This window comes from Bos javanicus, chromosome 22, assembly GCF_032452875.1.
Source record: "Bos javanicus breed banteng chromosome 22, ARS-OSU_banteng_1.0, whole genome shotgun sequence".
NCBI lineage: Eukaryota > Metazoa > Chordata > Mammalia > Artiodactyla > Bovidae > Bos > Bos javanicus.
In genome coordinates this window covers 52,123,927-52,148,440 of record NC_083889.1, presented here as the reverse complement: position 1 = coordinate 52,148,440, position 24,514 = coordinate 52,123,927, and the positions used below count along the sequence as shown (strand labels likewise).

Below are 24,514 nucleotides of genomic sequence, written 5' to 3'. Positions count from 1 at the left end.
CCTTGGTGGACATGCCCACCTCCTCCTTCCTGAGGCCAGTCTTTGTGGAAAGGCGGCCTCACAGATGGGTCCTTTGGTGCCTGCTGCTGCTGCTGCTAAGTCGCTTCAGTCGTGTCTGACTCTGTGCGACCCCATAGATGGCAGCCCACCAGGCTCCCCCATCTCTGGGATTCTCCAGGCAAGAATACTGGAGTGGGTTGTCATTTCCTTCTCCAATGCATGAATGTGAAAAATCAAAGTGAAGTTGCTCAGTTGTGTCCAACTCTTAGTGACCTCATGGACTGCAGCCTACCAGGCTCCTCCATCCATGGGATTTTCCAGGCAAGAGTACTTTGGTGCCTAGAGCATGACAATTACTCCTGTTTTTCACAAGAAAGGTCTGGGTGGGGGCTCTTTCCACACCACTCTGTTAAAGCTCTACCTACTCCAGTTTATATTTCTGTCATATATTCTGTTAACACTTAAATATATCCTTTTAGATTCAATTTTTGATTTATGTAAAACAAGCATATGGTATAAAATATGAAATATCTCCTTCCTCAGTGACCTTCCTCCCTTCTCTGGAGACAAGATTCTATTACTACTATCTTCATTTGGGGATTTTATATTAACTATTATCAGTTTCATTCTGATCCTCCCTAGATCTCACCAGCAATTTCAGAACTAAGCACAGCACACCTGGTTAGGTGATACCTCCATAAGCCAGAACCTCATCAAGGCAGTGACCTTGAGAGAGTCAGTATCCTGTCTCATATACATGAAAGTAGTAACCATTGAGTGTCAAATGAATGTGGTTCTGTTTTTCTGGGCACAGTGTGAGGGTAGGCTAAAAAAGAGAAGGGAGAATATGTAGAAATTGGAAAGTGAAAGAAAGGTAAATAGACTACTATCTAGAGCTTACACTCCGTGTCCCCACATTCAAGTCTCCTGGACTTGGGCATCAGGGATGTTTTAGGCTATGGCTTCTGCATGCCTCTCAAGTTCCCATTGGGTTTGGCAGAACCAAGGAAGCGCGAGGCCCACTGCCATGGATATAGCCTGCCACTCTGTGCATAGAAGGCCCCTGGGCAAAGCTAGGGGGCTGCTCTCCAGGGCATAGCTGCTCCTGTTGCTGTGGCTAGGGCATATTTCAGTCTGAACAGGAAGCAGCACAGATCCTGGCTTTAAGTCCTCAGTAGTAACCATTAACATTTTCCTGAGGTTTTAGTTTTCCAAGTGCTCTAATTTGTCTTACTCTTCACAACCATACTACTGTTCTACTGGTCACTTTACATGCTTGCAAATGGACACTGAGATCATGCTAATGAACTGCTAAGACCAGGACTTGTACTAACATTTTGATTTCAAATCTTTCCATTTTATTATGGAGACTTTTCATTCTTGCTTCTTAATTTCAGAAGAGTAATCAGGATGCAGAGGTAGGGCCTCACTTGGCAGAATGGAACCGCAGCCTCTCCCCCTGCCCCACTGGGTGTTTAAGAGTTGATGCTATGGGGTCTTCCCTGGTGGTCCAGTGGTTAACACTCCGTGCTTCCAATGCAGGGATCACAGGTTCAATCCCTGGTCGGGGAAATAAGATCCCACATGCTGCACTGCATGGCCAAAACTTAAAGGAAACAAAGCTGAATTTTTAAAAAGAGTCGATACTGTTTTCTTAACAGGGTATAACACTGCCGTCCAGACTCATGTCCTGATCAGCCAGAAAGGGACATCTAGAATGGCCTCTCTCTTGCTCTCCAGCATACAGAGTAGACACACCTAGTTCTGGGCTACAGGTAGTCAGCTCTGTGACATTTTTGGTGATAAGCTGCTGGGAATGATCCTTCTTGCACCATTACCAGGAAGATGCAGAGCCAAGAGGCAGGGGTCTGAGTTCTTTGTGCTGACCACCACCTCCTCACTACCGGAAGCTCAACATTCTCAACTTGCACAAGTGCTCTCATCTTAGAAAAAGACATTACCACTTGGAGGTGGTCATCCTGTTTGGAAGTGGGGCTGCCATCAAATTGGAAAGGCCCCTGAACTGCATTACCTCAAAGCCAAATCAGTTGGGAGAAAGGCACACTGCACATGCCAACACAGCCTCTGACGTGGAGCAGCCAGGCTTGCCTGAGAAAAGTCCTGCTGCCTCAGCAGGCAACCTAAGTGCTGCTAGAGAACCCCACAGCTCCTGCAGGGTACCTGCAACAAGGAATGCCAGTCAACTTGGATGGCCATGGGAGATCCATCACTGTCAGTGACAACAAACCAAAGAAATCAGGAGCTCTGCCCACTTCCAAAGCCCTTGGGGACCGCCCGACAGTGGTGTCGCTGTACTGTATTAGGCATGGTGATTCTGCTGAGACCCACAAAGGCTGTACCCTAAGAGTATGTGGTGGTATAAGGTGGCTGGCAGCAATCAGGTACCTGGCTGATCCACATGGGTTTGTAAGGGCCTGGAAAGGCCTCTGGAGGCAGAAAGGAGTAAAGATGGCTCCAGTTCTGCAGGGCGAGCCAGGAGCAAGATGGGGGGCCATACAAGGTTCTCTGCGGCTGGTGTCCCCTGAAAGCTGGAGTAGGGAAGGGTAGCCCAAGAGAGAGGTAGCTATGATTAACTCAGTAAACTTTGCTTTGGCTGATTCTTCGGACTCTCTCTTCTTCTACCCTTTTAGTCACCCTCTGGGAACTGAAGGTCGACCCTCAGTTTACCAAACCTTGAAGGACACAAACCGTGAAGAACATTTAATTCACAGACTATGTACATTATCCCCCAAGAAACAACTGATTATTATACCGTTCCTTTTTGCTTCGTGGACACCTGGCACTATAGAACCTCTTGACCATCTGGTATTCCCCAGACCATATACATTATCCCCCGTTTTTTTCCTACAAAAACATTAAGTGGCCTGGAGTGCCTTACCTTATTCATGATTGTATGCAGGTCCTAGTACCTGCTACACAATAGGCTCTCAAATGTTTATGAGACTAATGGACTCACAGAGTGACTGTCAGAAACTGCAGAAGAGCTTGCTCTATCATACAACTTTCTTAACCAGCAATCCTCAAAGGGTGGTCCCAAGACCCATCAGAGTTCCCTGAGAATCTGTTAAAAAGGCAGAATTTCTGAACGGACCCCAGACAGACCTGCTGAATCAGCAGCTTTGAGGATGGGGCCCAGAAGCTTGTATGTTAACAAAGTTATAGATGTTCCTGGTCTGCACCCAAGTTGGAAAAACTGTTCTCAATTGCATTTGGGCGTGGGGTGGGGTTATTCCACAGAAAGGATTTGAGGAACCTGTGGAAACTTGGTTAAATGTACAAGTCTTGGTGTGTTCTAAAAAGAATTCACACTCAGGTTGATAGACCAGTCTTTCATCTGAATCAAGGATTAACGTCCCTCATCACCCCCTGAGAGGAGTGGATGAGTCCTGTGAGACCCAGCTGGTTCCAGAACTCTTCATTGGAGGGAAGGGTCGAATTAGTCAGAAAGCACAGCACAGTCGGCTAACATACTTTCATGAAGGACCAAGTGTCCACTTCCTGGGAGACAAAGAATCCGCTTCTTTTGCTTTGTTGGGTTTGCAAGCGTGTTGAAAGCACTGTTTCTGTTTTTTGTGCAGGGCCTGTACCTGTGGGTGCCCGAGGGCTGGCCATGAGAATGTGCCAAAGTTCACAGCATCAGCCCTCAGTGCCTGCCTCTGACACGGGGATGTCTAAACTGTGACCTGACCAACACTCTCTTGTGCACCAGGCAGAACTACTTCTCTGCTGGGGGTGCCAGCATGCTGGCCACCCTTCCTGAAGAACATCCACTCGTCTCTCTTCAGTTTGACCACGGAAACCAACAGCGTGCCAGGCACATTCAACCATACATTCCTTAAGCCTCATGAAGGTGAGAAGGTGGTCAGTCAGTCAGGAAACTCAAGCCACTGAACTTTAACTAATGACCAAGACGAGGTGAGGCTGAATATTGAGATTCCTCCTAGGACACACGAAGAAACTGGTATACGAACGCAGAGAATGGGACTAGAATCCAGAAATGATGTTCCATTTATTCACTGAAAAAGAGGGAGATTAGGCCTTCTTGATCAATTTCTTCCAGTCTCCCCAACTCCCTCCCTTCACTTTTCCGAAATAACACACTGAGAAACATTTTTGTACAAAAACCGCGTATTATTCCCCCCCTCACAAAATCGGGTGGCTGTATTACAGGAACAAAACCAGATCAAAGACATAAAAAGAAAAAGTCACCACTTATACTGAAACACAACAGTGTTAAGAATTCAGGTATTCTGTAGAATTATTACCAGCATAGTTAAAATATTTCCACCTGGATCTTTTAAATTTGAAAGTGATCACATTAAAGACCTGAGGTTGCAAGAGACCACAGTATGAACCAGAATTCCATTTTCCTTTAAAGACCTCAGTGGAAAAGGTATTTGGAATGAGTTTCCTTTGGGAAAAACTGGCGAGAAAATACAGAAAACCCTGGCCATTGTCAAAAGGCACTGGGATCTTTCTGGAGTCAAAAGCAATGGAATTAAACTCCAGTAGGAGCAAGCTCATTTTCACTCCAAGCGCCTGGAATAAACTCATTAAAGGAACAAGGTCTCCTTGGTTCCAGTACTCTGATGGTGACCAGGGCCACCTGCTTAGAGGTAACACCTGAGGGTTTGAAAGGCAAATCTTAATTGTGGTTTGATTTTTTTTTTTTTTTGCTTTCTGATATTAAGGAAAAAGGTTCTAAGGTGTTTTATAAACACCTTCCCACACCCTCACACATGTAAAGCTTTATAGAATATATAGAAAAGATATCCAAAAGATGTTCCACTTTGCATTCTAAAGGAAACTGCCACTTGAGAATGTGAAGGGGCCAGGTGCTTCGGAAACCAAGCTCGACCCAAAACACCGTTTCCCCACCCATGGAAGGATAGAGGAGAGGGAAGAAAGACAAGAAGAGAAAACCAAGAACTCTCAAGTCACTCATCAGCAGGGGTAGAAATGGGCTCATATTAAGGCATTTTTGTGGCTCTTCCTCTGGAATGGCACTCCACTCTCCCAGCCCGAGCACCCCACCCTCAAATCATGATGCTTTGATTGCCAAGTGAGTTCCCTGGTACCCACAGCATCTCCTTGACAACCAACCATGTAATAGATGGAATGTGAGATCTCAGACGGGGAAGGGAGAAGGTATGAGAGGCTGTTGGTCTTGCCCCAATTCTCCAATCCCACCCCAAACCTAAAGTACCGCTTCACTAAATCCCACTCACCCTGACTACTGCAAGAGGTAGTTTGGGGACCTGTAACCCCAGCCAACCTAACCAAGTCCATGAGCTAAACTCAGCACTATCTACTTTTTTTTTTTTTTTAAGTTTTTTCTTTCTTGTAAAGAGGGAGAAAAAGAATGCACACAAAGCAGTGAACAGTGGGCTAGATTCACTGGATGACCATTGCCCAAGACCCCCAAAACTTTCCTGGTTAGTCTAGGGGACTCAGGAATGCCTCCCAAATCGCAGCCCTCAAAGCTTACACTGCTTACACTTTTGGGAAAAACAAAATGCCCACCCCCTCCCCTAGCAATCAAACAAACCGTCTGCATAGAAAACCAGAACCAGTGGGCCCGGGCAAGGAGTGGATCTCTTCTAAAGCTTGTGCTCTCCCCTACCAGGGATGAAAGGGGGTGTTCTGCCAGGCAGGCTGGAGGCTCTCATGGTCCTCACTAAGGATAACATCAGCAGGAGTGGGGGGGATCCCTTTTCCCCATCTCTTTTAATTTTGGTGCGTCCATGTGTGGCAAAAGTCTCATGAAACTTCACCATCAGCACCATTCTTAGCTCAGATAAGCAGAAATAAGGTCACTTACAATGCCTTAAGGTTTGTCCCCTCTGGCTATCCCCTCTGCCCATCACTATTTTTTGGTTCCTATTAACTTAGGATGCTCTCCTTTAAAGCAATAATGACCAAAAGAAAAAAAAAAAAAAGTGATAATGATTATAAAGCATTATCCATACAAGCGTAAGACAAAGCAAAAACAGAACAAAATTGCAGGAGAGCAAAAACTGATACAGACATAGAGCACTAACGTTGACAGGACCTGCAGATACACTGTCAGCATACCCCATCGCAGGTCAGGGAGACACCAGGTATTTCAGGGTGACCAGGGCACACTGGCACCACAGGCTTCCCCCTCCCCCTGTGCTGGAGGAGGACCTAACACAGCAGGTGTCAGAGTATGGAGGGGGGTGGCAAGAGGAATGGGGACAATTCAGGGTGCGTGCTTGGGGCTGTGAGAAGAAAACTCCTGAAAGAAACCCAAGGAAGCAGAGGAACACAAGTCTTGTCATCCCCACTCCAGCTGGGGGTGCTGGGCGCGGATGTCCCCTGTGTCTTTCGGGCTAGGGCGCAGCAGAGGCTGGTGGGCCAGGAGCAGGAGGCGGAGGGCCTCCGTCCACAGGTGCTGGAGGTGGTGGCTGCTGCTGCGGCGGAGGAGGATCTGCAAACACATCCAAAAGAAACTTGTCATTGCTGGGAACACAATAGGCCTGGGCAAGAGCCCACGCAGAGAAACAGGACTTACAAAGGAAGTTTCTTTACGGCCTGTGAGGCACGGCTGCCACTGCGGGCTACATGGGGCGCATCTGAACCTCCACGTCACCGCTCGTGTGGCTCCCCTGATCCACGCGGCTCGGGGGTGGGGAGGTGTCTGAGTCCGCCCCACTCTCCTTCAAGGCCCGCTCCTTCCAAGAATCCTCCAGACCTTTGCATAAATTAATTATATTTTGATTTTATCATTATCTTAATGCTTCTCACTGCTAATTCTGTCTCTTCAGTTAAATGATAAGTTCCTTCCTAGGCAAGTTCTGTGTCTTCTTTTCTTTCTCTCAGAGTGCCTAGCCTAGCTGGGCACAACACTGCCTATCAGAAACTGCTGGCTCTTATGAACTGTCTCCACCAGGGTCACCGAGATTGACTTGCAGCAGCCAACAAGCTGGACAGTCTGAGGAGGCCCCGCAACTCCTGAACTGTAGTCTCTGGATTTTTGGCCAAAACTAGGTCAGGTCCTGAAGGGAACAATTAGGAAAGGAGCTCTTTCCTATTTCTACTTTGGCTGCTTGAGTGTACAAAGCAACCATAGAGATGATTCAATCCAGGGTTTTAAAAACTTCTAGATTTTGCCAGGGATGAAAACGAAGGAAACACACAATTAAAGCACCTCATTGCTTACCAGCTAATTCATCCAACGTTCCCCTCAGGAGGTGTCCACCCAGTTGCTAAGGCTCTTCAAAGCATTTTTAAGCCCACCGATTTACTCCCTGGTGTCATCTTTCAGGGGAGCAAAGTAAGGCCTGAAGAGGGAAGTGACTCGCCTGATAAGGCCTGCCCAGTGCCCTGAAGCCAAATCAGCAGCTCAGGATCCCTGAAATTCATCTGGGGCAGAAGTGATGGGGAGCACCTCAAACATTCAACACCCTCAAGGTACTGCACCCAGGGCCCTTTAGGATGGAATCGTGTATGCAAATCAGGTGTTATCAGCAGGACAGGACAGTGGTAAAGACCAATGACATTATGTCTGCAACAGAGATGCAGCATGGTCAACCCTCCAAGTCAGCCAGCACATTTTTACATTGCCTGGGGGCAGCAAGGCTAGGAAAAGAGGTACACACTAGACTATGATCTCTGATCCTTGACTTAACAAATATCGCTTTTCTTTTTTTTAAAAAATATCTTAATTTATTTGGTTGTACCGGGTGTTAGTTGCAGCACTCAGGATCACTAGTTGCAGCATGTGGGATAGCTAGTTCCCTGACCAGGGATCAAACCCAGGCCCCATGCACTGGGAGCGCAATATTAGCCACTGGACCACCAAGGAGGTCCCTCGTTTCTCACCTGTGATCCTGTACTGACCTGGCTCAACTGCTGTCTTTCTTCTGTGCACCTAACTCTGTCCTCGTCCCTGGGGGTCCAGTGAGAAGGGAGACGCACCTGTGTTGATGGCACTTGTCTCCTGGACCCAGGAAGTCTCCCAGAAAACTACAGTGAGCTCAAGTCACTTCACAGCCTTGTATAACTTATGGTAAATCCTACACTTCTATCCACTTGTTCATGTTTTATTTTCCCAATTAAAGCTCCTGGAGGCCAGGAATGCCTCTGCATCCTAGCTCTCTGTATTGTATTATAAATACATTATTACTACTTTATGTTTTTGTATTATAAATACATTATCATTTTATTATAAGCTGTATTATTATAAACAAACAGGGGTTGACTCCACCTCATGAGGACCCAGGTCCTCCTCTAAAAGGACCTGGGATCACACATGTGGCGGGGTACATGGCCACGATCAGCTGCATTTTGGAATCATTACCATGGTCCACAGGAGTCAGAGGGCAGGCCGGGCTCTGATGCACCCCTTTGGAGGCCAAAGTTGGAGAAGAACAAGGGCTCCATGGCGAAACTGAGCTGGTTTTGCACACACTGCCACAGACACTGTTCAGAAGCATATGTGCCCGCTCCATGGGGCCTGCTAAGACTTCAAAGTCCTTCTCAACACAGCCCTGAATACTCCTTTCTAAGTCTAAGCAGCCACTACCAATATATTGGACAAAAACTTATTATTATTCCTGCCCTAAACCAGACCCTATTCTTTTCTTTACACCTACCTCTTTTAAATCCTGAATCCATAAAAGGCTCCTGTAGAGAAAATAACTACCAGTAGTTCTGTGTATCTACTCAGATTCAAATTAGATAGGCTCAAACAGGCATGGGTGAGGCGTGTCCTTGGCCTCGCCAGAGCCCTTGGTGTCAGGAACGCATCCACGAAGGCTGTGGCATAGCTTCCCGACTAACGAGGAGCACTCTGCGCTCGCCACCTGGGCACCTGTCCACCAGGGATGCTGAAGCGCAATGAGCAAAGCCCAGCCTTTTAGAAGCCCCCCTCACAGGCCATGCTGTCCGTGGATCTGTCACACCCCAGAGGGAACAAATGGTGCTTGCCTCCCTTGAGTACAGCTCTCCCCAGAAGTCCCGAGGGTAATGCCTCCCCCAACTGGGTACTTACACATGCCGTTAGGTGCCGTGAGGGGTACCCGGGGTCCTAAGATGTTTCCTGGGATTGGAGGCATACCAGGAGGGGTGGGGCCACTCCCAGGGGGGTGGATGCTGGCTGCAACGGTGGGCATCATGCGGCCTGGCATGGGCTGCCCAGGCATCATGGAACCTGGGCCTGGTATCTGACCTGTGGAGGAGATTCAGAGCACTAAGGTAAGGAAGACAGGAATCAACTCACTGCCCGAGACTGCTAAATACAGACAGATATCTAACCCTCCAAAAGGATTTGAAAGATCGACAGAACAATAATCTGGAATAATCTGACTAGCTTTTAATTCGGGGTGGGGTCGGGGGCATGGAGGGATGATGGGGCAGGTCTGTGGAGTCAACGACTACCCTAAACCCTGGTATAGGCAGGTAACTGTAAGACGCTATTACCAAAAAAAATCCTAAAAGAAAGCATTCACTCTGGTGAGTTTGGGTGAACAATGGATTGTCAAATATCTTCCTGAGGACACGAAATACCAAGCACGGACCACAGGGAATGGAGGGCTTACCAGCAAGTCAGTGCACAGTCTAAGAACTGAAGCTCAGTTCAGACTGAGCTTCACGCACAGGCTATCTGGGAAGGTATGCCTGAAAGGGGATTGGTCACTACCATGAAATCACCATTAAAAGGGGATTCTAATTGGAAGTCTCAAGTTCTTTTCACAAAAACAAATCTCTCCCCCTGCCCCCAGCCATGAAGCACTGGCCCTGGAGAACCATGGTGGGGGAGGGACATGAGAGACAGACAACTCCTTCATCTCTTCCTACTGCTTTGATACGAAAGACGGGAGACACTGGTCACAAGGACAGTGCAACACCTCCTGTGTTCAGGCTCACACTGAACCTTCAGGACCTTCAGCACACTTTTCCTGAAAAGAACCAGACAGTAAATATTTGGACTTCACAGGTCATATGGCCTCTGTCACAACTTTTCAACTTGGCTATTATAGCATGAAGACAGAGAATATGCAACAAATAAGTTTTGCTGTTGTTTAGTCACTGTCCAACTCATTTGTGACCCATGGACTGTAGCCCGCCAGGCTCCTCTGTCCATGGGACTCTCCAAGCAAGAACAATGGAGTGGGTTGCCATTTCATCCTCCAAGGGATCTTCCTGATACAGGATCTTCCCAAACTCATGTCTCCTGCATTGGCAAGTGGATTTGTTTTACCACTGAGCCAACAGGGAAGCCATAACAAATAGGTGACGTGTATTATAATACATCCTTATGGACTCTGAAATGTGAATTTCACATAATTTTCATGTGACATAAACATTTTTGAGTTTTCTCCAACTACTTAAACTGCAAAAACCATTCTTATCTTATGGCCCCTACAAACATAGGAGATAGACCAGATTTGGTTGTGATTAGCCAATCCTGCCTTTTAATTTCAATTTCAAAAAGAAAAGCCAGGACTGGCTAAACTACAAACAAACTAAAAAGACACTTGCTCCTTGGAAAGAAAGCTGTAACAAAGAGAGACAACATATTAAAACGCAGAGGTATAACTGTCAACAAATGTGTGTATAGACAGAGCTATGATTTTTCCAGCAGTCATGAATGGACACGAGAGTTGGATCAAAAGAAGGCTGAGTGTCAAAGAATTGATGCTTTCCAACTGTGGTCCTGGAGAAGAGTCTTGAGAGTTCTTTGGAATGCAAAAAGATCAAACCAGTCAAAATCCTAAAGGAAATCAACCCTGAAGATTAAATGGAAGGAGTGATGCTGAAGTTGAAGCTCCAATACTTTGGCTGCCTGATGGGAAGAGCTGACTCATCGGAAAAGACCTTGATGCTGGGAAAGATTGAAGGCAAAAAGAGAAGCGGGCAGCAGAGGATGAGATGGTTAGATAGCATCACTGACTCAATGGACATGAATCTGAGTGAACGCTAGGGGTAGAGGAGGAGAGAGGAGCCTGGCATGCTGCAGTCCATGGGGCCACAAAGAATCAGACATGACTGAGACAACTTAGCACGAACACACACTACCAGATAGCTAACTGGCAACTAACACAGGTAGAGCAGGAGAGGAGACAGCTCAAGAGCTCTTTCGCAGTGCTTAGAGAATGGCCTGTCTTAACAAAGACAAAGCTTTAAGCCTCACACCATCTATTTCCAGTGTCTGTTCCCTGAGCCAGGACTGAGAGAGAGGAGCCTTTTACTACAGGGTGTCCACAAAGAGAATCTCAGTGAAGTGTAAGAGGCAAGAAGAGAGGTGGTCCATTGTCTCTGGAGGACGTTTTTTAAATTTTTAACAATATTGATTCATGTGGCTACACTGGGTCTTAGTCGCCGCATGTGGGATCTAGTAACCTGACCAGGGATTCAACCTGGCTCCCTGCACTAGGAGCATGGAGTCTTAACCACTGGTCCCCCAAGAAAATCCCAAGATTACTTTTTAAAAAACATAATACATCTGCCTTACGCCCCAGAATAAACAGGAGAGCAAGTCTGGGGCTCTGGGGCCCCCCTGCTCTCTTATGCAATTCCGAGGAAGTGCAGAAGAGCCCCAGAGGTCTTCTCCACATGCTGGAGAATGAGTTGATCCAATCCCCTCAGAGAAAGCAAGACTAGCTGCTGGGCTGACATGACCGCCACCCTCACACCACTGAACATGTCATTAAAGCTGCTGGGGGCCTGGGCCACAGGGCGAGGCCAGATTTAGGCAGTGCTGAAGTCTATCCGTGGACAGGATGACACAGAGATGAAAGCCACAAAGGCCAAGCACCCTACAAGCCACACAAGGGATGAGGACACATGAAGGGTAGGCAGGGAAACCACGGGAAAACTATGGAAGGAGCAAGTGAACGAACTTGATACCTTGTGGCTAATTAAGACCAATCTGTGGACAATTTAGGATTTTGGATGATGTGTATACAAACTGAAGGAGGAGAATTAGGAACAGGGTAACAGGAGACTATACTCGCCATCCCCTCTGAGATAACTACATCACCTTACTATCTACCACCTGCATTACATGTAAGAGTAATAAGCTCAAAAGATTATTTAAAAACAATGCCCAGGTTAGAGCTCAGCTGTCCATGCTTGGTCTGTCTACACGAATCAAGGCACAAGGGGTCGGATGAGTCATGCACACAGAACAAGGTGAGAGATGTGGCCAGTAAGGCTACAGGGGCCTGGCTAAAGGCTTCTGGAGAAGCGCCTGATTTTCTGTGTGATGAAAAGTGATAAGGAGGGATGGGGAGAGGTGCCCTAGGTGGCTCAGTGGTAAATAATCTGCCTGCCAATGAAGGAGCCATGGGTTTGATCCCTGGTCCAGGAAGACCCCACATGCCCTGGAGCAACTAAGCCTGTGATCCACAACTACTGAGCCTGTGCTCCAGAGCTCGGGAGCAACAACTTCTGAAGCTCTTGTACCTTAGAGCCCGTGCTCAGCAACAGAAAAGCCCACCCCAAAGAGAAGCCCATGCACCACAACTAGAGAGGAACTCCCACGAGCCGCAACTAGAGAAAGCCCACGCACAGCAATGAAGACCCAGCACAGCCTTAAATAAATAAAAAAAATTTTTTTTAAAGAAGGAATGCAGAGGAGTCTCAGTCTAGAACTGAGGAGAAGAGCTTTTGCACAGAAGTAGGGGCTGAATGAGGGCAGGTTGAGTAGAAAAGAGCTGGGAACAGCACCCTACAGGCATCCTGGAGACGGATGAGAGAACGAGGAAGAGGAAGGGGGCAAGTGTGAAGTTGAGAAGGAGAAAAAATGGGAGTCTGGCATCTGACTGGCATGTGCAATGCAGAGAATGGGGAAGGGCTCTGGGGTCAGGAGGTGCATGACTGGCTGCCATTCCAGTGGAACGATGAGATGGAGTGAAGGGAAGGCACAGAATCCTCAAAGCTTCCAATGGACAGTAAGCAGCACACACAGAGCCTTATTCTTCTGAGAATTAGGGTCAGTCCTCTGGAACTCTCCCAGTTTCCTTCTTACCACACACGTGCGAGGTCATTACTAAACACAAGGCTTTGTTTCCCACTCTCTGGATCTCCTTACTGTTGTTGTCGTAGAGTCGCTCAGTCTTGTCTGACTCTTTGCAACCCCATGGATTGCAGCCCACCAGGTTCCTCTGTCCATGGGATTTCTGAGGCAAGAATACTAAAGTGAGTTGCCATCTTCTTCTCCAGGGGATCTTTCAGACCAAGGGATTGAACTTTTGTCTCCTGCTTGGTAGGTGGATTCTTTACCGCTGAGCCACCTAGGAAACTCTCAAGTCTCTACTGATTCTCTAATGGTATTTCAGGTGGTGAGCAGGGAGAGAAGAGATATCTTTGCTGTTGTTGGGGACAGGAGGCCTAGTTTGAATCCAGACCTACAAAATCCCAACCTGGAGATGAAAGAACCCTTTTAATGGACTTGCTGTGATGAATGGAAGCTGTTCACTAGAGCAAATAATACAGCTCATGGTTGTCAATGGGTACAGACTGCCCTCTTCTACCCAGTTCAACCTGGACAAGAGGCCTTTGAGCAAGTTAGGAAGAACATTTTGCCAGCCCTTCTCAGATCGATCTCTCTGGAAAACTGGTATTAGAGCACTGAAGAATGCCTTTACAAAAAGGTCAGACTGAGTAAGGGAGAAAGAAAGAAGGAAGAGCACAGACCAGGTGTATGCTAAGTGAACGGACACACACTGCTCAGTCTTAACCATTCTTATCTAGAGCAGCACAACAGAGTTTTCTACTGTGATATCTTGAGCAAGGTATGGGCTGCCCAAACTCCTGGCTGACCAGTGAGCACACCCGTCAGTAAGCCACCCAGTAACACTCTCAAAGGGGAAAGCACTGGTGAAAGTTGTTCAGTCACGTCTGACTCTGTGACCCCATGGACTATACAGATCATGGAATTCTCCAGGCCAGAATATTGGAGTGGGTAGCCTTTCCCTTCTCCAGGTGATTGTCCCAACCCAGGGATTGAACCCAAGTCGCCCACATTGCAGGCAGATTCTTTACCAGCTGAGCCACAAGGGAAGTCCAAGAATACTGGAGTGGGTAGCCTATCCCTTCTCCAGCGGATCTTCCCAACCCAGGAATCAAACTGGGGTCTCCTGCATTGCAGGTGGATGCTTGACTAACTGAGCTATCAGGGAAGCCCCTACAATACCATTCTCAACAGGGAAAGCATAGATGAATGAGACTGCAAACTGAACAGTGCGATCTCCACTTCACGCTGACCTAGATGAGTGGTTCTGGACAAGCTGTTTAGGATGACCCAAGCCTCAGTTTCCTGAGATTATTAGAAAGAGCAATGTTAAATATATGCTGTACTCTAACATCCAGTTCTCTGTACGATCAGGGAAACGGTTTGCTATGATGTCTTACTATGTCTGCGGCTCTGCCTTATGAAAGGAAGAACAAACATTCTCAAGTTAGACAGACGCTCAGAAAACGTTAAGAGATTTCTTTACAGTCTTCAAACTTTAAAGAGGAATCAGATCCAAGTCTTTTGATTCTAAATCTAATTATTTACCATACTATTCCATGCTCAAATCCAACAGGTCATGTGAAAGGACTTCAGGTACCAGTCAGCATTAAAAAAAAATGATATAAACTTTAATTCCAAGCACCATGTTTTCTTCTTCACTGTATCAACAATAAAGAGACTGCTCTGCTTCCTGCAATATATAATTCTAACAAATAAACTTGCTAGCACCTTGCAGTGGGTGGGATGGTGGCCTCCAAACACATACACACACATTCTAACACCTGGAACCTGTAAATGTTAACTGTATTTGGAAAAAGCATCTTTGCAGATTTTAGCTGAGGATCTTGCGATCATCCTAGATTATCTTGGTGGGCCCTACATCCAATGCTGAGTGTCCTTATAAGGGACACACGGAGGAAAAGACACAGGGAGAAGAAGGAAGATAAAGACGGAGTAAAGAAAGGTGTGGCCATAATCCAGGGAAAGCTATCAGCAACCAGAAGTGGAAGAGGCAAGGAACAGAGCTCCCTGAAAGCTCCTGGAGGGAAGCATGACCTTGGTCCCTTAGCTCCCAGAAATGTGAAACCCCTACATTTCTGTTGCTATGAGTTACCATGTTTATGAAAGGGGAAGACAAAGACTGAGTAGCTCATCCAATGTCATGAAGCGTATAAGTAAGGGAGCCTGGCTCTGACCTAGGGGCTCTGGCTCCAGAGATGGTACCCGTAACACAGAGCACTCTGAGGATGAAAGTCTGAAGCATCCGTCTTCCAGTAGACTGTATGATGGAAACCCTGCTGCACTAAACACTTGGAGAGTGTTGGAGTCTTGGAAAGAGGGGAATCAGTGGCACATTAACACAGACGCATAGGCTTCCCTGGTGGCTCAGATGGTAAAGAATCTGCCTGGAACGCAGGAGACACGGGTTTGATCCCTGGGTGGGGAAGATCCCCCGGAGAAAGGAATGCTTACCCACTCCAGCATTCTTGCCTGGAGAATCCCACGGACAGAGGAGCCTCGTGGGCTACAGTCCATGGGGTCGCAAAAAGTTGAACACGACTGAGCAACTAACATTTTCAACTTTCACAAGGTGACATCTACTAAAACAACACTGGGATAAGCTGCAAGCTCTGCTGTCAGGTCCATCGGCGCTGCTTCCAAGCCACCTGCTCAGAGGCAGTGGCCGATTCCCCTACTACCCTAAATCTGTTTAACAACAAGCTGGGCCAGGGGAGCTCTAGGCTTTTAAGACCAAACTACAAACCCAACAGCTGGAAAACAAAACAAAACAACAAACCCTTTCTTTTGCAATAAATCCTGAAGCTTTCTGTAGAACAGTGTTCTTCCATCCTCCTGTCATAAACGGAGCCAAAAAGCCACCAGAGTACTGGTATTTAAGGTATGAGAAGACAGTGGCTCCTTGGGAAGAGGTGGCAACAGAGGAAGGACTAGAGGAACAACGGTTTATTTCTGCTTGTGGGACTTGGCACAGACAGACATTTCTCAGGAAAGCAAGGAACACTATGAGTGAGGCAACGTCTCCGTGCCATCCGGAGGCGCTGGTGTGCCCAGGGCAGTGGATTTAGAGAACAGATAGCGAGGAGACAGAATGCTGCTCTGAGTTGGGGCCTGTCGCTTGCAGGCAATGACAGTGACCTCACGGAATCTTTCAGGTTGTCAGAAAGACTGAAAGAGAGGGCCCAGACTATAATTAAGGAAATGAAGTCTCAGAGAGGCAATGGAATCTGGTCCCAAGTCATAAGAACAAGGGACTGAGCTGTCTGACCCCAAGGTGCACTGTCTTTTCCTGTACATCATCCTGCCTTAGAAGGGTATTCCTTTCCTTGGAAAAGCCGATTTCTAAGGACAAAATTTGAAAAGGGGTAGAGTTTAAGAGGACTGAGGAGAAGCCAAAAACCAACTTCTTATAAAGTCAACCCCTGTCCTTTTGAGATCTAAATGTCCTTGGTTTTTCTGGGTTTTGATATAGGTCTCATCATTTTTAAATGGATGACAAGATGGGAAAGCATTTCATTTTATTTTTACTAAACATTAAGAAGTCTGGTCCACAGATATCCAAAATGAATAGGAGCAGGCCTTATCAAACAAAATAAAGGATGTGGGCATGTATTTTTATTAAGTGGAAAAAAAAATCTCAGGTGCTTCCTTTTCCAGTAGAGAGGGAGGTGAGAGAGAGATGTGGCTTCAGAACAGCAGCATCAAAGCATAAACTGGTGGGAGTCTGACCTACATACGAGCTTTTTTTTTTTTTTTTAAAGCAGTAGGCATCTGAAGCCTGAAAAATGGAAAGGTTTGCTAAAATTAGGCTTTGCCTAGTGGAAAAACCCCTCTCACTATCAGGTTTATTAGATCTTATACTAAAGTGTTACAGATACCACACTCAACAGAGTATCATCTAAGGACTTCATATTTATTCTCTGGGATGGGAGAGGCAGGTGGGTAAAAGAACACAAAACAACGAAAGGGAACCCATGAATTTCCAACCATAAGCACATTTCCTTGCTGTTTCTAACCACCCACAACACACCCTCTGGCGAGTCCCCCAGAGAACGGAAATAACCATGAGGGCCAAGTGAGGGGAAGCCAGGGCTCCCCGGAGATTGCTCCTCGGCGGCAGCTTCCGGGAGGGGGGAGGCCCACAGACGCTCTTTGTTGAAGACTGTGCCCTCACTGTTCTCTTTGTGGGGATAACCTGCCACTCCGGAAAGCGGCACGGCAGCCTTGTTATCACATGATGCGAGCAGGACCAAAGGCACCGCAGATAATAAAAACTTGGCGGCCGTGATGAGCTGGTTCAGTTCCCTTTTCAGTGTGGGGCTCTGAGTTGGGGGGAGAGAAGAGGCTAGGAAGTAGTGAGTGGCTGTAATCCTTTCTTGAGCACTACTTCCCACAGGGAGGGTTGTGTAAGTGGATCTAACGTGGGGGCCTGAAAGTCAAGGGCTTAATGCTTTGCTTGGAAATTTCATTGAACAACCAGTATTTTATTCATTGATGCAAAATATTCTAGTTTTATTATTAAAACATCTCTATCATCCCTGAGTTCTCATCAGATCAGATCAATTCCTACTCCGATTTTGGGGGGGCACTTCTAAAAATTCTTACACTATTAATGAGGAAATGATACAGGTTATTTAAACCAACTTGTCCTTTTCTCTCCGTTTTTCACACACAGAGACACATAAAAAGGCTTCCCCAATGCAGGCGGCTCACTCCAGATCCGTGAGGCATGAATACTCAAGAGCGCCTCATTTACTATTAAAAGCCCAAGGGGAAGGCAGAGCTTACACTGCACTCACATCCTAGATTTTTAGGCAATCTCCCTAAAATACACTTGGCCCTCTGTTCCACCGTATCCATGGGATCAGCATCTGTGGGTATGGAGGGCCGACTGTATTCACTGTTCAGTATCATTTTCTTTAAGAGACGTGGGCATCTATGGATACTCATGCATCCCCCACTGGGGTCCAGAACCAATCCCTGGTGGAAACAGAGACGACTGTAGGTGCTAAGGTCCCTAGGGGAGACACCCTGCAGTCACAGGTGTCCTCCTTGATCACAATCAAGAACACCCCAGGGAAGAGCAGCCACTACCCTGCCATGCTCCTTGGCTCCCCATGTGCTGTCATGAATGCAATGGGCCAGGCTGCGGGCAAGCATGTGTTCAAGAACTGGTGGCTGCCATGACTCTTTCATCTGTGCCAATTTAGAAAGGCAGTAGTGCAGGAAGAACTAGTTACACTTTAACTTTCGAATCACTTCCATGAGATCACACTGTGTTTCAATTTAAATGAAAGACAAAACACAGTGCTGTGTACTTTATGAAGATCAACAAAACCTAAGAGTGTTGTAAGGATGGCTATGGGCACCTCCAGTTTCCATTTGCTAACTGTACACTGGAGATTCTTCCTTTGACTTTTTGTTTGATGGAAACAAATCACCTTTGGACACCTTATCAGGGAGAAGAACAAAACCTACAAAAAGCTAGAGTTTGAGGTGAGTAAGGAGTATGACCAAATAGTAAGAGCCCAGAAGACAGATAGCAGCAAACAGATGCTCTGTATACAAAAATTCTAAGCATGTGAATGAATTAAAGAGGTGAATGGAAGGACTGCAGAAGTACAAACTAAATGGAATATTTACAGGTGTTGGTTTATACTAGCCCCTCTGGTGCTTGGGCCCAAAAGGGCTCGACAGTCTCACAACAAGGAGCCATATTTTAATGGGTTCTACCATGAACTGTGGAGAAAGATTACATGTGTTTTATCTACAAAATAATATGAATTCTATTAAGTCAGAGAGCTGGACAAATTCACCACTTGACCTTCTTTCACCACTTTCCCAATCTTGCTGGTTTTGAGAGGCTGATTTTTCTCCTTCCTTCACACACCATAAATTCTGGCCAAATACCAAAAGCTAGTCTACTGACCTGGATAATTACCCCCAGCTTATACATAAATGCTGTGGGCCTGTTAACTTTTCTAAACCTAGGAAATACTAGTCAGAAGGACTATATTCACAGTTATGAACTTACACCTGTGGCAAATAAGAGACTAAAGTTGTTCTCCACCTAAAATATTACAGACTCCCTTGCTTGCCTTAATATAAAAAGCCCCTTTAGCCAGTTTCTAGAATCTGTTAAAACCAGTCTTTTCTGAACTGCTAATATTAAGTTAGCTTTTAATTAGTGGGTTCAATTTATTATTCATAATTTTACTTTCCAACACATCTGATTTTTATATTCAAACGCCAAAGCAACCCCACAAAAGGGAAACGATGGAAAATGATCACCTTGAGCTGCTGGAACTCTTACACCCTAAGGGAGAGAATGTAAACTGGCATTAGCATTTTGGCAAAATTTTGGCAGCATCAACTAATGTGAATACATGGAATTCCTAAGACTCATTCTAGGCACGTGGCAAATTTCACTACTTAAGGGCACACACAACAGAAATGTATACCAATGCCTCGAAAAGACGTGTGCACACGCATGTTCACAGCAGCACTATTTCTAATTACTAAAATGGAAAAGAATTGAACATCCATCAACAGGACAACGGATCATGGTATATAATAAATCATGGCAGGGCCACACAGTGGAATACATGCAGTAAGAACAAAGAGCAAATTGATGACCAGTCACGACAATGCAGATGCATTTCACATACGCAGTGTCGAGTGAAAGAAGCCAAACCGACAAAAATCAGCACGAGATCCCTTCCAGATATCATTCAAAACCAGCCCAACTGGTCTATGGTGTTGGACTTTGGGACAGTTGCTACCCCAGGGGAGGGAGGAGCTTGCGAAAAGCCATGAGGGGTCTTCAGAGTGTTGGTTACAAAGGTACGTTCTCTTTGTTAAAAATCATCAAATATTTACTAGGGCTAGTGTATTTTTTCATATGTATGTTACATTTCAATAGAAAAATTTTCAAGAAAACAGGGACTTTCTTGGCAGTTCAGTGATTAAGACTTTGCACTTCCACTGCAGGGGGTGTGGGTGTGATCCCTGGTTGGGGAACTAAGCTCTCACATACCGCATGGCAAAAACAGAATAGCTTGGCACAAAAACACTCTCATTATACACATAATGATCCTTTTCTTCAAAATTCACTTAAGAAAAGCTTATTTCTCTAAGTAAAAAGAGAAACATAACCTATCTGTATTCTACAGGCTATTTTAAGAACTCTAGTTTTCCGCCACTGTCTCCCTGAAAGAATATAGCTGTATCTGAGTCTGCTACCAATCCACTTGGTCCTCCATCACAGGAAAGGGCATCGTGATATCACTTTGCCATAAGAGGGAGTCCAGCAGGAAGCCTGGCTCCACCATGTGGCAAGGTAACATAGTCTTGACATGCATTAGTTCTTCACTTCTAAAGGGAGGACAGTGAGAAGTAAAAATACTGTGGGTTAAGGGCCTGGCATACAAACACCTGTTCTCACCAGGATGTAACTTAGAAAAAAAGGCAGAAGGATACTTTTTCTAAATGCAGATGGTAGAGAACTTCCTGAGAAATTCTGTGAATAGTTACTGCGGATGGTGAGGCTTCAACACCATTAAGAACAAATGCCACAGCAAACCTCCTCTTAAACATTTATCCCAAGAGTTTAAAGAATTAAACTTTAAAATAACTGTTTTTGAAAAAAAATCACTTTGGGATCATCATTCTGTTAAGCATTCATAGCTTGTAATGTGTTAGAAAATTAGATTTTAAGACCCACTCAAGCAGACAGACAAGGGCTGAGAAGTAAAGTAACCCTGTGTCATGAGCCTGGCAGACTTCTGAAACTATCTTCACAAATGTCATATAGATCAAGCAGCAAGTCTAATGGTGGTAGTAAACTCACAACTGCCATCTGTGTGCGTGTGTGAAAGCGAGAGAGAGAGAGCGAGAGAGAAAGCCCCATTTTGGGGTCAAGCCAATAAAAACTAATGCCTAAACATGTTTGGGGCTGTAAAGTAAAAATTCATATTGGTAACATAAATTGTCAGATCAGAGTTGTTTCAGTCATGGCTCCCTCAGGCCAACATACCTTGTTTATTTCTATGAGATTTAGAAATTCTGCCATTTGAGGAAGTCAGGTCAACTGACATTAGTAACAGTGAGAATCCTCTCAGGCTTCCAAGGGTCTTCCTATTTTCATTTCACCTGAGCTCTGCACGCCTTGGCCAGAGAGCCTGCATCCCACCCTAGAAAGTACAGACTTTGGCTCTGGAGGCACCTGACACATTACCATAAAGTACCTATAAAAATCTTACAGGAAGACTGTGACTAGAGCAATATAGTACACTACAGCCACATATATTACCTTACAGGAGGGGAAGGAATACGGGGAAAGATGCTGCAATTAAAGGTACATTTTAAGTTTTAATGATGTCAGTAGTTAAGTTTGAAAGAATTGTGAGCTCGACTTTCAAGGTAGTTAAAATGTGGTAAAAAGCTGCCAACTTGAAGGGCACCCATGAACTAAAAGATGGGACAATTTCAGAATGAAAATGAGTAAGGTCCATAACATTGAAACACATAAAAATACAGGACATACAAATTCACAATACTAAAAGCATACACACACAACAGAAAAATCCTTATCGGTCACCTTTGGAGACTCTTTGCGGGGGAGTGGAGGACTGGCTTGGGGGAAGAGGGAGGACTCATTATTCAGGTGACTGATAAATAAAGGGAAAGAATGAAGCATTTATCCAGGCTTTCTTGCAAGGATTGATTTTCAGCGTAACAAAATGACTGGTGAAGAAAAGCTTTTGTAACAAAAGAATCACCGCTAACAAATGTACAATATAAATAAAGGCAGAAAGGACAATAAATTCAGGAATCTTATATTTTGCAACAGCTGATGAAATAACTGATCTAGGAAGCGATTCTCATTGGCAGGTGAAATCTTAAGTGAGTCATTTAATGGGGAACTTAGGAGCACCAAAACCACTGGCAAACCTGAAGGTCACCAAGAGAGAACGGACACCACAGGAAAAATGTCTGCACTCCCAAAGTGACCCTAAACCTGCGAAAGTATCCAGCGCCATCCTGTGGTTTACTTATGGGAGATGTGTGGGAGGAGGAAAGAGGGGAGAAGCCATGTGAAATGACACCATGTACCTTGAGTGCACAATCAGGCACAGCCACAGGCTCAAGACCCGGATTTCTTCAACACATGAAGTGAAGCTGTGCAATAGGCATTTGGGGGCTTATTACGCTATTCTACTTTTACCTACAGAAGATTTCTACAACAAAAAGCTAAGAATGGCAGAAAGGTGATGATCACTGAAAATGCATCATTAAGAGATCACTGTACTTTTCTTTTCATGTCTATCTTTGAAATGTCAATTAAAAAAATAGTGTAGACAATCCAAGGATGAATTTTTAAGGAACTTTTGGGATATACTGCTGACCTATCCAAGAAAAAGGCATCATGCCAAGAGGACCCTGGAAAGAGAACCCAGCAGGCTTAATGTGCTGATGGCTACAAAGCCAGATTCACTTGTCTACCACATCCTGGATGATGACAGACATGCTGCACAGTCTCAGTCAGAAATCCCCAACGGTGAGGTCTGACCCTCTGATGCTCCGAGCACAGGGATGAGCCCAGCTGCATCTGTGAGCAGAGCTTCCTCTCACCTGGCTGGGGTGGATGAGGCGGTGGCATCTGGTGGTGCATCAGAGGGTAGGGAGGGGGCTGTTGATGAGGCATCATGCCAGGATGTCCTGCTGCTCCCAGCTGCGCCAGGCTGGGTCCTCCTGAGTGCTGGTGTGCCTGTTGAGGGTTCGGCCCATGCTGCTGCTGTTCCATTTGCTGTCGGGCTCGCAACTCAGCATATTTCAGCTGCTCCATGTGGAAGTTCTGGCGCTCCGTAAGCAACTGCTGCCTCTGTTGTTCTAACTGTTAAGAAAAGAAAGGGGAAGAGAAATGACACCAGGAGAGGCTTTCAGGATTGGATGCCAACACAGGACACCCACATGGTGCCTAAGTTCCCCAAACTTCATCACCGTTACATAGTCATCTCCTCTCCTGCAACCACCACAGTCAGAGAAAAGGCACTGCTTCTTGAGTAGCATGAAGTCAAGTTTTTCTCTATGTTAAGTATAAGATTTGCCTTTCCTTGGAACCTTCACCCCATGTGCGGCAACTGTACTCAGCACAGGTAATCCCTCTGTTGGCAGGCCTTCAGATATTTAAAAAATAGCTTCCACAACCACCTTATTCTTTCTCAGGTGACAGAAACATCTCTTGTCCTCTTGTTCCTTAAGATAGTTCCTTAAGATACTAGTATTTCAAGTCCAACCATTTTAGGTGCTCTCTTCTGAAAGTGATCCTTTTTGGCTACTATTTTAGAATGTGACATCACAGTTAAATCCTCTGCACGAGTGGACGTGGCCTTAGCTGAAAAGATACACATCTTCTAGATGGAACTTTGGCACTGCCACTGTAAATCTTAGCTACTTAGCTTCCAAGTAGCCAAAATTATACTGGGTGACACATTCACAGCATATTTTCAAAGTCTAAATAAAAATTTACATGACTTGTGGTCTGAAGAATATAAGTGCTTCAGTATTCAAGATAATCTTTCTGGGACCCAAATTAAAATAGAGAAATAAGAGAAGTTATTATAAATAAATAATAAATACGTTATTATAAATACATGAGAAGTTATTATATGTGGTAGAAAATTCAGAAACCATATGCCAAACAGTAGCACAGAATGGGTGGTCACCTTAAAAGCCATCAAAATTAAATCCAGAGCTGACAGAGAAAAATCATCTTTAACATGAACAAAAATAAAAATTCAGGTTTCTAAAGCAAGCATTATAAAGATCATAAGGAGGGTGTGATCTATTTCTACTCTATAATGTTCTACCCCACCATTTTTGAGAGCAAGATCTTATTCACTGGGAGGCATTTCTATAGCAGCCACAATGGCTCTTGGGCACTTGAGATATGGCTAATCTCAAAGGAGATGTACTATCAATGTAACATCCGCACTGAGTTTTGAAATCTGAAAAAAATCAATTTTTCATACTGATTACATGTTAAGAATAACACACATATATTGCATTAAAACATCTTTATGATTTTGTTTTTTTTTAATGTGGCTACTAGAAAATTTTAAATTACATATATGGCTCACTATATTGCTGTTGGAGAGCACTACTCCAAGTTAAGGAAATGTAACGTTTTGGCTTTCAGGAGCAGTCAGATTTATAGATAAATACTACATACTATCATTAGCAAAATCTAGGTAGAATATGCGTGAGTATTTGCTTGCGAATCTGGGCTCTTAGCAGAGAGCAGCTTTGGGAGAAGTCCCTGAGGAGCCTAGTGAGAAGCTTCATTGGCTGTCAGGAGTTAGCCAGGAGGGAATGTCCACAGGTGGACTGGGTGTGGGAAGACAGGCCGTGGACACAGCATGAAGACAACCAGCATGGCCAGGTGAGGAGAAGAAAGGGAGAGAACAGATGGCAACACTTATACCGTGA

The 24,514-nt window shown here is 45.4% G+C and overlaps 1 protein-coding gene across 3 annotated transcripts in view; it reads right to left on the bottom strand.

Annotated features, from left to right (window-relative positions):
• Positions 1 to 4,676: 4,676 nt before the first annotated feature.
• Positions 4,677 to 24,514, bottom strand: part of SMARCC1 (SWI/SNF related, matrix associated, actin dependent regulator of chromatin subfamily c member 1) — a 124,839-nt gene continuing 105,001 nt past the window's right edge. For all 3 annotated transcript variants that reach the window (XM_061397641.1, XM_061397642.1, XM_061397643.1), the window contains exons 26-28: positions 22,658 to 22,919; positions 9,038 to 9,214; positions 4,677 to 6,472 (exon numbers count right to left, since the gene is read on the bottom strand). In XM_061397641.1, the coding sequence (XP_061253625.1) occupies positions 6,375 to 6,472; positions 9,038 to 9,214; positions 22,658 to 22,919 (537 nt within the window). In that variant the 3' untranslated portion in view covers positions 4,677 to 6,374. The remainder of the gene's footprint in view (positions 6,473 to 9,037; positions 9,215 to 22,657; positions 22,920 to 24,514) is intronic.